The sequence below is a fragment of the Maylandia zebra genome, linkage group LG5 (genome assembly GCF_041146795.1).
Source record: "Maylandia zebra isolate NMK-2024a linkage group LG5, Mzebra_GT3a, whole genome shotgun sequence".
NCBI classification, from domain to species: domain Eukaryota; kingdom Metazoa; phylum Chordata; class Actinopteri; order Cichliformes; family Cichlidae; genus Maylandia; species Maylandia zebra.
Window position 1 is genome coordinate 24,924,163 of NC_135171.1, and position 15,583 is coordinate 24,939,745.

Consider the following 15,583-nt stretch of genomic DNA (forward strand, 5'->3'; position numbering starts at 1 on the left):
AAATCGTCCTGGGCATTTTGACTAGAGACCGGCCCACCATTATAGGAAAAATCATAAAGCCTTTGAATGAAAATAAACACTGTTGTGACAGTGATGTACACTGTTCTGATGGTATATATGTATCAATCTATCAATTGTTTGTTGCAAGACTCAGATAATTATTTTTTTTAAAAGTGAGACATTTTAAATGAGAATAAGAAAGTATTTCTTTGTGCCCCCCCTTTCCCTTTTAATGCCCTACATGGACCCCTGGCAACACTTTGCTAGACCCGCCCCTGCACAGTTACCAGCTGTCAGCTGCTTAGAAAAGGATCCTGGTGTTATTAGTCTCTCAGAAACAGTTCATAACTTCCCTTCAACTCATTCATGTTAACTAAAAGGTAAACCTGTTTCTCCATCACCTGTTCAGCTCTGATGATTCAGTAAGGACATCTCCTGGTTTCATCTTCATGTTTCCCTCTCATCACATAACCAAACCAATATCATAACCAGCAGGTTTACAGCTGTGGCTCCAGCAAACATCAGCTGATACTAGAAATTAATATTAAATAAATTCTAACAACAGCTGATCAAGCTTAAAAGTGCTGCTGTTGTTTACCGCGACATCCGCTGGTTTCCTCTTTCTGGCGCAAAGTGGGCGATAAACAAACAAGAGAGAAAAGCCGATCAGCTGATCATTGATCAGTTTCATGATTGAAGTAGAAACAGGAGAGGGAGGGTGAGAGGATGAGAGAAGAAGAGGCAGCTGTGCGGCGTAAACACAGAATAACTCCAGCTTTGTGTCTTTTTCATTGTAGCTGAAGTCCGGGACAAACTGTTCCTTTTCACCTCAATACGAAACGCTTAATATTTTCTCTGAATACGAGACGATTCCGTTTTTTACGGGACGGTTGGCAACTCTAATAATTAACCTTATGAACAAAATAAAGTTCAACATCAGTATCATAGCACCCACCCAGCTGTATAGAAACTCCGTCATGCTAGCTAGCACGCAGTACGAAAAAGTCAGCATAACTAAAATAAACTCCACCTAAACTTGGTTCATATCTGACCCAGATGGACTGCAGGTTATAACTTCTTACCTGAAGTTCAGTTCACCTGACACTCTCGGACCAGCGGCCGCTTCGGGTCTCTCCTCCTGCCTCCCTTTTTCTTCATCCACTTGCTGGCTTCCACCACTTGCTAATATTATTGAATCTGTGGAAGCTCCGCGATAGCCACCACACAAGTAACGAATAACGAGCCTATCTAAATCCCAGTAACGAGTAACGCGTTCCTGGTTTTGGCATAATAACTAGTTACCGTGCTCGTTACCACAATAATAACGTAGTTACTGTAACGCGTTACTTAATAACGCGTTAGTCCCAACACTGAAAGCCAGTGAGACCATATGACTGCAGCTGGCTTTTCAGACAATATCATCAAGTTCCCACTGTCTTACTTTAAACCAGAGGCAATCACACTTTTGAGGTTGTAACCCTAAACCTTGGAACAGCCTCATTTACTCATTCCCATTTATTTTAGGCCATAGTTTATATGTATTTGCCTGTATGGAAGTGTTGGAATGAATGTGTGATCCTGGGGTTGATTATTAGTCTGTATGGTGTAATGTGTATACTTAGCTTTAATGTTGTTGAGTCTGGCTTTGTAACTCCATATTTTGAAAAGTGTTGTACAAATAAAGCTATTATTATTGTTGTTGTTTACTTTTTATTCTTGACCTTCTACTTTTGCCACTATAATTATATGAGTATAATTTTCAGTATCATTATGATATTTTAAGTATTATTTCACAACAACATGTATATTTTCCTTTCCTTACTTATAAATGAGGATTTTCACAAGATCTTTACTTACTTTTACTTCTTTACATACTTTTCCTTTATCGCATAATATGGATGCGACCAGTGGGGGCGATACGGAGCCTCTAACCTCTAACAATTCAACAAGGAAGAAAAAGACCCGGAAGTGAGCTTTGTTGTTTTTCTGGGGCGGGAAAGACTAGCTAGGAAGAAGGCAAAGTGCACGGTAAGTTTAAAACATTGTTTCTAATCTAAGATGACATTTATTTAGGCGACTGCTTTTTTTACAGTTTGCCATTTGACGGGCTAGCGATGTTACACACCTCCTCCCTGCTGTTCATGTGAGCCTGAAAAACGTGTCTGAGCGGTACACGTAGCGTTTTCTGTGCCTCATATTTTCACACTGGATGAATCTGTCCAGCTTTGCATAGTTTCCGGTTGATTTTCTTTTATATAATATTCCCTTATAAGAAAATCAGCCACAACGACCTCACAGTGAATTTAAGTGACCGTTTTATATTGTAAACTACAACAAAAAATATAAACATAAACGCAAAAATAATGTTGATGTATATTTACTATACCAAGAACCCACTTAAATCAATAAAACAAACAACCATCTCACAAAATAATCATTTTAAAGTTGCTTCAACCAAGCTTGAACACCGTAAACCTTTAAATAGCTTAGAAAGAAAATTCAGCACGAACAATGGATGTTGGAAATTATACAAATAAGCAAAACAGTTCATTTAAATCCGTAGGCAGATTACATAAAATATACAAGTATACAACTCATAACAGACAATAGATAAGTAAAGTAATGTAGTATGAAGTCTTAAAATTAACGTATATTAGATCTGATTTGCCACCATCTACTGTTGGAGATGTGCCTTACATTATGATGGGTACACCACTCCTTTGTTATAGTTAGCGTTACGCCCGCCTAAATGTCCAGGGGATTTGGGGTAAGTGACAAAAAAGGAAAGAATGAGGCAATAAAATCGTTGTTGTTGTTTTTTCAATAATTAAACTGAAAGGTGACATGGACAAGTTGCTGACACCTTCCAAAAACAATGATCATAACAAAACCTGAAAGTTGGTCCAAATAGAGTAAGTTAAAATGGTTAAATAATGCAAAAACACACCATACCGCTCTACTGATCTGAAGTGTAGTAAATACACACATAAGTGTACAAGTCGGACTTTAAGTACTCTAGCTTAATTACTGAGGAGAATCTGCTGCACAGAAAGGTGGCACAAAGGCTGGAGAGACGGCAGGACACACACAGAGCACGTCCTGCTAAGGGCTATTTCAGTATTAATTTTACTTACAGTTTGTCCATCTCTAGGAACCTTAAGTAAACCTTTTAGATCAACCAGATATTAATGAATTACAATAGACCAGGCAAGAAGTAATAAATGTATGAAATATCTTTTCAGCATCACTCAGTGACATGATGTTTCTAATTTTAGAGCTAATGCACAGATGAAAAAAAGCAGTCCTACATATTTGTTTACTGCATGCATTAAAGGGCATATTCTAATCAAAAATGATGCCCAGGTTCCTCTCGGTGTTACTGGAGGCTAAAATAGTGCCACCCAGAGTAAGTATCTGGTTGGACACCATGTTCCTAAGATTTTTAGGGAAGAGTACAATAAAGCTCAGTTTTGTCTGAATTTAAAAGCAGGAAATTAGTGGTTACCTGCAACTGTTGTAGTGATCTGGATTGAAACCAGGCCTTGGTGTCTTTAAGACATGCCTGTACTTTTTTTCTAGTAGATTTGTATAATGTGGTTTCATGAATAATTAAAGCAGGGTATCATCTACCATTACAATAATGCATTAAAATAAATTTAAGTAGTCATGTAAGAAAGTCTTTTCTAATAATGTTACCTAAGGGATGTATAATGTAAACAGTAATGATCCTCACTAACTGTCCATCTATCAGATAGATATGATTTAAATTTCTGCAGTGCAGTTTTTTCATACCTACATTTTGTAGTAAAATATTGTGATCAGCAGTGTCGAATGCTGCACTGAGGTCTAGCAGAACAAGCACAGAGATGAATCCACTGACATAAGCCATAAGAAGATCATTCACAACCTTCACTAGTGCCGTTTCTGTACTGTTAAGATTTTCTGAATCTTGACTGCAACCCTTCAAATAAACAGTTGATGACAACTACCGTACTCTTTCAAGAATTTGAAATTGAAGGAAGATAGCTGGATGGAAAAGAGGCTTTTAGTAGTGATAATTACCACCACCTCAAAAGGCTATGGTGGGCAGCCTTTTAATAACGAAAGAGAAAGTGGGCAAATATTGTACACACGAAACCTTTGTATATAAAACAAGCATAGTTATTTTTTAATTTTAGCTCAAAAAATTAAATACAAATAAATAAATAGAATTAAAAAAATAGAAACATCTTGGTTGCAATGAGAGCCACAAATGGCCCAATTAATGTAAGACTTTAGAAATTAGATATAACGATTGATATTAACTTTTCGGCTTGACTTTTAAATTAAGTCCAGTGTGACCCACGATATCTGAACTTAACACTTAATTTGAACTTGCAGTGTCAAGCTCCTCTCTTTGTGAAACACACTTAACTACTTTTTTGGTTTTTTTCGGTATCTAGTAAAAGACATGATTGCATGAGATAGTCCTGAAACTGAGTCATTGCTGTAAGAATAAAACATTTTTAAAAATTTTGACATTCATTAGGTAGATGATTTATATGTGTTGACAATAAAAGTTGCCTAGTTGACAAAATAAATGATCACAAATTGTGTAACTGTTAACAGAATAGTGATGCATCGATATACTGCCAGTATTGACCAATTTTAAATAAGATATTTACCTTTGGCCATGAACTCTATTTGTTGTGTGTGATAAAGACATGGAAGACTTGACAAGTCTAAAAAATTAACAAATCATTTTATAATAATCTGACTTTTTTTCCTCCTGGCAAAAGAGGAAATTAATAACAACAGCAACAAAAAAAACCCGAAAACTAAAATATACAGAAAATGTAAGTTGCTGTTTGTCCAGAATTTCACACTCATCACATCCATGTAGCTCATTTATAGTACTGGCTGTTATTGAATCTCTTCCAGCAGGTGAGATGCCATCCAAAAGACAAGTTGTGGCCCAGCCTGCCTTCTCTCCAGTTCTCTTCATGACTGTGGAGGGTGAACCGATGAATTTCTTCTTGCGACCTGGTCCCATCAAACGCAAACTCCAGCCGCTCGTTTCAGCTGGAGGAGGAATGTTGTGCAACGTCCAGCAACCAGGAGCAATACTGCTGACTGATCCTGAGGACAGAAGTGTCATTCCTGAATCCACTGCACACTGGTACGTGCTGAACTGAGAATTCATGTTAATATCGGCAGGTGTTTACATTTAAAGAAATGTGATTTTTCTTTTCTGTCAATAAGAAGAAGATAAAAAAGAAAATGCTTCTTCAGTTTAGTTTGGTGGTGGTGATAAATTTATTCAACCCATTTATGATTCATATCTTATGAATCCCACACACACAACAGCAGCACTGGAGCATACCTGGAAGTCTTATTATCTACTTATATCCCTTGTTTACTTTTCAGGTACGTGTCCACCCAGTATATTTATGACTGTGTTGAGAAGAATGAACAGTTGAATTTAGAGGACTACAGGCTAAATCCTGAAAAGGTCCAAAGACATTCTGCTAGACTCAACAACAGCAAAAACAGTTCGCCTCAAGCCACAGGAGGTACGACTAAACCCCAGACTTTCCATGTCTGAAGGATTGTGTTCTAACACGTCTGCACTTTACAGATTACATTTTTTTTTATTACTTGAATTGTTTACAAGTTACAATTAGAAATGTGTGTAAATCTGGTGAATAGTTTAATCTGCTTCCGTTTTCTACATTATGTCTACAATCTTTTATAACTAGGCAGAAGTGCCTACACTACTGAAGAAGATGCTGCCATTTTAAATTATGTCAGCAAGCACAAGACGGAGACTGGGGGAAACCGGCTTTGGCAAGAGATGGAGAAACAGCATGTGACCGCACACACCTGGCAGTCGATGAAACACCGCTACAAAGCACAACTGGCTAAGAAACAGACAGCCGCCGTGGAGGCGGAAAAGCCAGAAGACAGTAAGACAGCAGAAGAAAAGACAGAGGTGATTAACTATCTGGATGTTGTCGTTACGATTTTGTTATTTTTAGTTGTGTTTTTTGTCATATGTTAGTCTGTTTCCACTGTTGCTTTGTTTTTTTAGTTAGAATTTTCAAAGTAAAGTTTGACTTTAAATACACAGACTATTTCCACGACATCATAAAATTAAAACAGTATTTAGTAAGTGACAGAGACAGAAAGACAAAGTGGCTCCATACTGTGATGGCTTACACGTTTGCCTAATCATCATCGTTTTATATAGCACTTTAAAAACACACCTGGTAGACCAAAGTGCTGTACAATACAAATATAAATATAGTAATACAATAGGAAAAACCAAACATAGCAATAAAATGAATAAAAATGTCAGTTGCCCACAGAGTTAAAAGCCAGGGAATAAAAATAGGTTTTTAATCTGGACTTAAAAACTGGCACTGATGTAGCTAATATAGAGAGGAAGATTATTCCAAAGCATCAGAGCCGCAATAGAGAACGCTCGGTCTCCTCTAAGTTTCAGCCGGGACTTAGGGACTGAAAGCAACAGCTGCTCAGCTGACTGAAGCGAACGAACGGGGACATGGGGCTTCAACAAATCAGACAAACAGGTGGCAGACCATTTAGAGATTTAAAAACCTAACATGTGAAAGAGTCCCAGTTTGATCCTGGGAGGAGACACAAATCCCTTTGGAGTTGTATCAGGAAAGGCAGCCAGTGAAAACATGCAGCGCTACCAACTGTGGCAATCCTTGTGAAAAAGGACGCAGCAGAAAGTAGCTTTATGAGTAAAAGAACCCACGTAGAGACGCTAAGTAAAAGTAAGGAAACCGTTTTTAAACCAGTGTTGTTCCATTTGAACAAAGTTTGTTATTTTTATCCAAAATATCAACATATTTACATCACAGCAGTGACAACAGCATCCACTAACATTACACGACTGACAGGCAAAATGATATTAGAATCTACATTACGACTGTACAGCAGGAGGAGATGTACCAGATAAGAAAATTCTAAATTTTTAATCCTTTGGATGATTGTTTAAAGTCTTACACAGCACCATGTGGATGCAGTCAGAAACATGAATATGAGTAAAGGTGAGACTGAGCTGGGCGTCTGTGAACAGGAGAAAGGTCAGCCCCGACAAACTGAGCAGCTCGTTCCAAAATGAGGGAAATCTTCTGTAGCATGTTTGTGGTTTGAATATTGTATATTATAGTATACACTGTATCAGCAGTCCCCAACCTTTTTTGCGTCACGGACTGGTTTATGTCGGACGATATTTTCACAGACCAGCCTTTAAGGTGTCGCGGATAAATACAACAAAATAAACCTGGTACCAAAAAAACAAAAAGAAGATTTATTCATAACACACGGGAGAAGACCCAGGGAAACTGAGTTAACGATAAAAACAATAAAGAATAATGATAAAAACCCTGAAAACCATAAATTTCACACATGAGCCTAAACCAGTCTGTGGCCCGGGGGTTGGGGACCGCTGGAATATGTTGTTATATTTATTGTTCTATATGAGATATTATTGATTGTTTTTTATCCACTTCGATTAACATAAAATGCAAATTCTACTCCTCGAACACATCCCATTTGTGAACTTTACAGTGTGTCTACTGCTGGTTTCAGCAGCATACTTAAACCGTCTTACCTGCGTTTACATTAGAATCCTGTTGTTCATTTTACTAAAACACCTTTATTGTAAAAAAAAAAGAAGAAGAAAAGGGGAAAAAAATCTGTCACGTGTAGTAAAATAGGTCACAAGCTACCTCCTAAACTTCTTGAAGCTTTAATAAAAATCTGGAACATTTTTACCAGGTGTAGGGTGAAGAGTTGCCACTGGGTGGCAGCAGTGGGTTAAATAAAATCAGACAACCAAATTCAGGCTGCTGGCAGTCACTTTTTTAATAGACTTTAATGCTGAAGCTTTTCATTTCCTCTGTCTGCCTCTAGGTGGAAGAGCATCAAGAGACAGATGCTCAGAAATCTTCATGTGAAGAAGATGTTTCAGAAACAGACCTAACACAGGTGGGAACTCACTGCTTGTATGCTGTAAGGGTGCTGTATGAGGTTATAGTTGCTGTAAAGACATAACCTGAAATGGGTGTCTCCACAGATGGATGTCCAGTTAGTACAAACAGGAAGCACACCAGAAAATGTAGACCAAGAGCAACATGTGAGTCAGAAAACAGATAAACAACAAACTGAAAGCAAACAATCAGAAACTCTAGAAGCTGAAGTATCTCAGGCCTTTCAAACTGCAGCGCCTTGTGCGGACCTACAGGCAGAGACCCAACTGCTAACAGCAGAGACCACAGACGCAGAAACAGGTGAACCTCAGCCTGTCTCCCCACAAAAACAAAGTTTGTCAGGGGATGACTCCACACCAGCTCAGCCTAAGCCCACGCCCAAATGTTCCTCATCAGAAAAGACAAACGAGAAGCAGAAGGCCTCCCCGGTGCTGGAACAACCGTTGCGTCGAACAACTCGCAGGCAGCTTGAGCTTGAACCGTATGGCAAAAAACTGAGGTCATCATCAACCCAAGCAGTGCGAACCACATCATCTCCCCAGCCCCTGAAAAAAACTAAGTCTGCTCTTCAACAAGATACGACCACAGACCAGCCGGCTCCCAAGAAAGCCAGAGGAAAAACTCCGAGAGCAGCGGCAGAGAGTGACGAGGAGCAGAGTACACCCGCAGCCATATCTAAAACAATACAAGCAGGTATGTCATGAAAACAAAGAGCCGTTTTCATTCTTTTGACATCCCTTCTTTTTACACTTTTTATACTTTTTGTGGTTTTCAGATGAAACCAATCCAGTGCCTCAGAAAGGAGAAAAGAAGAAAGAGAAGAGAAAGTTGGGGATTCTTGAATTGGCAACGAAGGAGTTTGAAGATGACAGTGAGGTAGGATGCTGGTTTTGATACACTTTGTAAAATCACCACTCAGTGCCTCAGCATGCAACAGTTCCCACTCTTGATTCCCAGTTTGACTGGGAGTGCTGGTGTCTCCTGTTGGCCTTCATGGACCTGCGACCTAAAAATGTAACATTCAGTATTAATGTTTTTTCTAGCTTTGTTCATTTTTTTTTTAAACAAACAGCAGGTCTTTTGTCCTGTCTCCCTCCACTCATCACCAATCAGTCGCAGCAGATGGCTGCTCCTCCCTGAGCCTCATGCTGCCAGTTTCCTTGCTGTAAAAAGGGAGTTTTTCCTTCCCACAGTTGCCAAAATGCTTGAAAATAGGGGATCCTCTGATTGTATCCTCTGATCCTATATATTATTGTAGGGTCTTTACTATTAATCAAATTAAATTGAAATTGCATAGGAGTTGTGACAATAGAAGCATTCCATTTGAAAATTTTAACAGATTGTAATTGTAGTAAAATACTTTTCTATAAATAGTGGGATGTCAGAGAACCACAGGCCCCACATGATAGTTCTGATTTAAAGCATGAAGCCATAGAAGAGAATTTCTAGATTCTTTGCTGGTTATTGACCACAAAAGCTTCTGCTGCTTCTTTTACACACATGAAAGTTCCTGTTTTCATTTAACTGTACTCCCAACATCTGCTACACTGTGTTGTTTCTTGCTTTACATGTAGCTCGACTTTGTACATGATGTAATCCAAGTATTTCATCATTGTTTTTCAGTGTTTTATAATACTTTTCTGTGTTATATATGTTCTTTAACACAGTTACATTTGTATCTCATAGTCTGATGATCTCGAAGCTCCAGATCTCCAAAACCCTGCACAAACAGCAGCTACATCGACCTCCCTTCATCCTCCGCCTGCAGACACAACTCCAGATCCCGCTTCCAAACAGTCCTGCACTAAACCTGGACCCACTGAGACCCCTCTGAGTAATGTGGAACAGGCCCAGGCCACTAGTAACAACTGTGCAGCTGAGAAAAGCTGCCTGCCTCCAGCTGCTGAGCCTGTAGTGTCCGAGGCTGTCGGTACAACCTCCAAGGCCCACCTGTTCATATTCGACAGTGAACCTCAGGAAGACGACTCTCAGTCTGTCAGCGGTGACCGTCCAGCAGCTCCTTCAGAACCACAGCCAACAGTGAACAAAGATGCTGCACTTTCTCTGACTCAGGACCTGTTAGAGGAGGACAAGCTGCGAATCAGAGACCTCATGAACCAGACAGATAAGGTGAGGTGTTGTTTTTCTTCTCCATTATATTCTTTCAACCTTTATTTTGCTTATTCAGATATAAAGGGGTTAACTGTGGAACTTGCAGCTTTCTCTGTGTTAAGTCATTTTTATCCTTTGCTGTTTTTTTTGTAGGACTTAATTAGTGTGACCAAAGCTTTACTTAAGACCAGCGGAGACTTTTCTGCTGCAAAAGACCTGCTCTTGAATCCCCCCTCCATTTCGGGACCGTTTTGGAATCGCTGTGACGACAGACTTTTGCTCTCGGCTGAGCCTATCAGCATCCAACGGCTGCAGGAGAAATACGGCGAGGAGATGGTGGCCAAGAGAATCGTGTTTCTCGAGGTGGAGGGATGACAAAAGATAGATATAAGACATAATGTCATCTATTACTATCTGCACTTACACTGTGCAAAGACTGAACTGGTTAGTTGATACCAATTGAGCTTAAATTCTCACTTCTGTTTCTCGGTTGTCACCCGCAACAGACAAACTCGTGTAAACTGGTTGTTCAGTACAGCTCCTACTCGACTAAATGTAAACTTTTATTCAGAAGTTGCATAAAAGATTTGCCGTGACTTTTATTTCTCTTTAAAAACACAATTTTGAAGCATTTTAGAAAGAAAATCTGTTTAAATAAGATGCGTTTATTAAAAACACATCTTTTGTGTTTTTAATGTTACTTTTACTATGTTTACTTCCATTAAACTGTATAATAAATATTTAAACACCACCCAAGAACACACGAGTGCCATTTTTAAATGTATGGTTTGTTTTTTTTAACTTTAGCAGCAGATCATATTGCTCAGAATAAAAGAACTGCAGTTTAATCTGGTATTGGTGATATGATGTTCTCTGTGACTAGTTTGAATAAAGTAATTTCACGATGACCTGCTTTGCTCATTTGCAGCTCCATACTTTTATTCTTTTACTCCAAATGCAACATTTGAACAGCCGCTGCGTGAGGCTTCAGTTATCACAACCAGAGCTGTGTTAGTACAGATCACAGTATATCATGAGGATGTCTCTGACCCCAACTCCAAGAATAGAAAAAAACTGAGAGTTCAGAGCAGCCTGAATGCTTTTTTTTAAACATATTTCGACCTCATTATTTATAACTTATCCCATGTTTAAAATAAGCACCCACCATTCTAACAGTATACGCTTGTAGGCCACTGTGACACAGTTGTTGTTTTCGACAGGCTTCTGTGAGTACTTGAGAAACTGATCATCTACATAAAGTTTCTGGATTTCATAGAGAATGGTCCGAAAAAGAATGGGTAGACTACTTTAAGTTGACAGGTTGATTGTCCAGCTGACAAATCAGCGGCAACTTTATGAATTTAGGTAAATCTGAAGGCAAAATGAGGCCCAATGCAGTATGAGCAAGGTGTTCCTAATGAAGTGTCCTTTAAGGGTGTGACAAAATAACCCTAATAGGACTCGTTACGTGAAAGGACACCTTAATTATGTAAATGTTTCTTAAAACTTGGCTTCTCTGCTTGATTATGATTTTTAGTCCATGTTACATGTTAAACTGCCAAAAGATCCTCTACACTTTAATTAAAAGATGCTTCAACCAGTAGTAACATACTTTTTTGAAATCTTCTTATGATGAATCAGTGTGTTCAAAAACTGTTTTTGGTGGCACAGATTTCATTGTAAAAAGCAGTCTTTCCAAAATATCCTAGTACACCAACAGACACAAAAGCAACTTCCAAAATATTGTGTATATATATATATATATATATATATATATATATATATATATATATATATTCAAAAAGTCAAAATAGCCTCTATTTGTATCCAATACACCTTTTATTCCATTTTATCCCAATATCAATTGAGTACATTCATAATTTTGAAACTGAATCAGCCCTCCACCCGCATGAATACATTGTTTCAATAGTTTAAGCAAACAATAATAATAATAATAATAATAATAAAGAATGTACAAATCCAAACAATAAAAAAACTGAAGTAAATAAAATCAGCTACTTAAAATTGAAACAACAGGATGCAACCTTTGAAGCAAATGAAACACAAAGACCAGTAACAGTAACCACTACAGCTCTGCAGATTCTACCATAGTACGGCTGCTCTTTATCACTCTGCCATGTCTATGAGGTTAATAATGATATTAACAGCAAACACAGGTATGTAGTGTAAAACTTGACAGGACAATTAATACAACCACATAGTCCCGCAGATAAAAACCGCTCGTATAAAACCCCTTTATTAGTATGAAACATTCACATCCACCAGGACCTAATTTACATACATCTAGACCACATACTGTGAGTCGGTCAGCTTAAAAACCTGTTAAGTACACCAAAACATAACAAGGTCTCCAATAAGCAAACAGCACACCATGTATCCCTGGGTTGTTTTTTTTTAAATAACAGCTACATGTTTTTTGTTTTTGCTCAAGCTACATTCAACAAAGAGAGTTGCTACAGCAGTTTCAACCGATTGAACTACAACCTGCTTCAAAGTGACGGGAAGGTGATAATAATGGTTTGCAAGAATGGCTGACTATTTTTCAAACTGTGGAAAACTGACACTGATCTGTGGTACAAACACTAAGGCTGCGCAACTTTCCCGAGTTAGTAGTACTCAGAGCTTGATATATGTCTTTGACATGTTACTGTACACGCTTGCTTTGGTTGGCTGGTTAGTGTGATGGCGACAGTGGGGTGAAACACTGTCATTTGTTGTTATGGACTTGCTCTTCCTGCATGTCAAAATGATGCTCTGTGTACAGTCCCAGTAAAACAATGGCTCCTTGATGCTTATCAGGCTGGTTTTATTTATCAGCAATAAGAGTATGATGTTTTCTCTGTGAGCAAGGCTGCTCCCCACTCTTGTCTGATATAGTCAATTTGTTTTAGTATGGGTGTTGTGTTGTGGTAAATAAATGACCCGAAAACATATGGAACTAGTTTAAAAACAGCTGAATATGGCAACATAACTTTGCAGTTAACCCAGAACGATTAAAAACGGTGAAAAAGACACTTTCTTTCTGCCGCGAATACATTTTACAGAGACACTGTCTTGATTAAAAACATTGCGCATTGTCTGCATTGCAGCTTTTTAAAATTCAAAATATAATGTTATTTAAAAAAGACCCAGAGCTCCTTTTACCCCCACAAGCATGCTAAAACAACAAAAGGCCAGTATTTTAACGTTCTGTTTCTGTAAAACTTCAAAATAGAAGTAGCACTTGATCTTTGATCTAGCAAACCGTACATACACTATCATACAAAGAGGTGATAAAAAGATCACTTCTGTCCCCATGCGTCAGTCAGCTTGTGAGTGCGAGACATCTTAATCTGTTGCAGAAAGACAACTACAAAATAAAACAAACACAGAAAAGGCCTCTGGGGTTTACGATCACATGCCTACAGCCCTCTATGCAAGGTCTGATGTTTCTAGCCCCAATACAGGAGAGACAAAGCAGGATGTGCAACCTGACTACAGGACAGCATGAAATAGTCTACAATCAGGAGTATAACCGAAATCACATGTAACAACAAAAACTTCTTCCTACTAAAGCACATGAATGAACTGAATGTATACGTGTTAGACGTATGTGAAAGCGAAGCGCTTTTATGACGTGACCTTTGGTTTTAACTTGTTCGGCTTTGATTACACTGATGATTCATTTTACTCGATAACTTTTAATAGAACTTCTGGATGTGATCCAATTTTAAATGACCCGCCTTAATGTGCACAAAGTGCGCAGGACAGAAACAACGTCTCCTAAACAAAGTAAATCTGAACAGCTTCAGCAGCATAACATCTAACAAATGCTTACAGTGCTTATTGCCATGAATGAAGGTGTCACAAGATGCTGTTCCAGTTTGTTTTACTACTGATGTTGAGGAAAAAAATAAACAACAACAAACGTCTGATACTAAGATTATTTTTATACATAAACACAAGTTCTTAAACTGATATATAGAAAAACACCTGCTTTATTTAAAAGGCTAGTGGTCTTAAGAAAAACAAGGAAGGGTGAAAGCCAGTCCAAACAATAAGGCCAGCTAAATTGCATAGAACTTGAATAGTGCACTGATGCATCAAAAGGCTGTGCTCCTTTCCTCTGTCAGCTTTGGCAAACCCTGCAGAGTTCCCTCAGAAACCAACAGAAAACCCAACACAATTTGTCTCCACTTCTTTTTGTCTCCCCAGCAGAAGACACTTAAATTCCCCAAAACCCCAGTTTAATTTGGATTGCAAGTAGCCCAGCTGGGCTCAAATAATAATATAAAATGTTCAAATTAAGAAGACCCAACATTTTGGAATCTAAAATAAATATTCAAAAATGTAAAAGGTGGATATATTTTTGGTGAATAATGTATTCGTTCTCGACTAAACAAGGAGCACAATATGTACTGTTGTCAATTCCTTTAGAAATAAAGGATCGTAATAGGGTAGAAAAAAACTTCTCGGCCCATTTAAAATATTTCTTCTTCTTATCCCAAAAATGATTTAAAGCTCTGGACGAGGATCCAGCGAGGCAGCAGTGAGGAAGAGAGCACAGCATGGTTTCTTTACGCACTCATTATCTCTTTGCCAAGCAAAGACGTTCCCCCCACCACCACCACTTTCTAAACAACAGAAATAGTATAAAAGCACCAGTTCTGGGTCTGCACCAGTGAGGACGACCGAGAGAACTTTAATTACTAGGTCAAACGGGCCCAGATTTAGATTGGTCCGCCTTTCTAGCCGGGCCTTTAAATCCTGTGATAACCAGGGGCGGGGAGACAAGTGGAGATGGGACAAAGCCCAGCAATGCAGTCATCAACTAACGGCGACTTCAGCTTCTGCGTCCTTGTCCGAAATCTCATCCTGGATCTCGTCTGTGTTCCCTGAGTCGCTGCTGGCCACAGAGCTGACAGAGGGAGAGTTCCTTCCGCCTTTAATCATCCGTCGACAGGTCTCCATCTGAACGTCAAGGCCTCTCTTCATGCTGCACATCTCCATGTACTCATGCAGATGTCTGTTCATGTCACTCTTTGCTGTGGCCAGTTCCATCTGAAAGCATAAAAAACAAGATTCAACACAGAGAAGAAAGAAGTAGAGTAAGGACGAGGCCAAACTAAATGTTTATAGGTGGGTAGAAACCTCTTGAATCATCACCTTGGATTAGCATGTTAAGATGCTAAACCTTGCTAATGACTGTAAAAACAAAGCTGAACTCTCTGGAAATACAATTAAAAATGTCACATTTTCTACTGTTGATGGGGGCAATAAGAAACAGCTACTGCAGTTCGTTCTAAGGCAGGTCCAATTCCAAAGAAGAATGACTTGAAATAATAAAATTAATCAAATCAAAAACTTAGCAAAGTTTATATGTCTTCACCTCATTTGGTCTCAATCAGTCATAACATGCAAGAGCATAAGTTTATAATTGTCTGGTAGCTAAATAAATCAAAGCCAAA

General features: G+C 38.6%; 2 protein-coding genes across 4 annotated transcripts in view; one reads left to right on the forward strand and one right to left on the reverse strand.

Annotated features, from left to right (window-relative positions):
• The first annotated feature begins 1,875 nt into the window (after positions 1–1,875).
• Positions 1,876–11,023, forward strand: terf2ip (telomeric repeat binding factor 2, interacting protein). 2 transcript variants are annotated; one of them, XM_004548566.2, is made up of 9 exons: positions 1,876–2,028; positions 4,921–5,158; positions 5,407–5,552; positions 5,739–5,971; positions 7,927–8,001; positions 8,090–8,696; positions 8,779–8,879; positions 9,690–10,133; positions 10,269–11,023. In XM_004548566.2, the coding sequence occupies exons 2-9, from the start codon at positions 4,929–4,931 to the stop codon at positions 10,488–10,490; spliced, it is 2,058 nt and encodes a 685-aa protein (XP_004548623.1). In that variant the 5' UTR covers positions 1,876–2,028; positions 4,921–4,928; the 3' UTR covers positions 10,491–11,023. The 2 variants fall into 2 exon arrangements, with proteins under 2 accessions (XP_004548623.1, XP_004548624.1); XM_004548567.5 differs by having other exon boundaries at positions 1,892–2,028; positions 4,924–5,158.
• A 912-nt stretch (positions 11,024–11,935) lies between these two features.
• iffo2b (intermediate filament family orphan 2b) overlaps positions 11,936–15,583 on the reverse strand; it is a 32,170-nt gene continuing 28,522 nt past the window's right edge. For both annotated transcript variants that reach the window (XM_012918550.4, XM_004548569.5), the window contains exon 8: positions 11,936–15,176. In XM_012918550.4, coding sequence (XP_012774004.1) covers positions 14,943–15,176 — 234 coding nt within the window. In that variant the 3' untranslated portion in view covers positions 11,936–14,942. The remainder of the gene's footprint in view (positions 15,177–15,583) is intronic.

Excerpts from the sequence above, each read along its gene's own strand:
- terf2ip (XM_004548566.2), top strand. The coding sequence starts at position 4,929 with ATGCCATCCAAAAGACAAGTTGTGGCCCAGCCTGCCTTCTCTCCAGTT. Across the intron at positions 8,880-9,689 it reads AGTTTGAAGATGACAGTGAG|TCTGATGATCTCGAAGCTCC; the intron begins GTAGGATGCTGG and ends TGTATCTCATAG. Across the intron at positions 10,134-10,268 it reads TCATGAACCAGACAGATAAG|GACTTAATTAGTGTGACCAA; the intron begins GTGAGGTGTTGT and ends TTTTTTTTGTAG.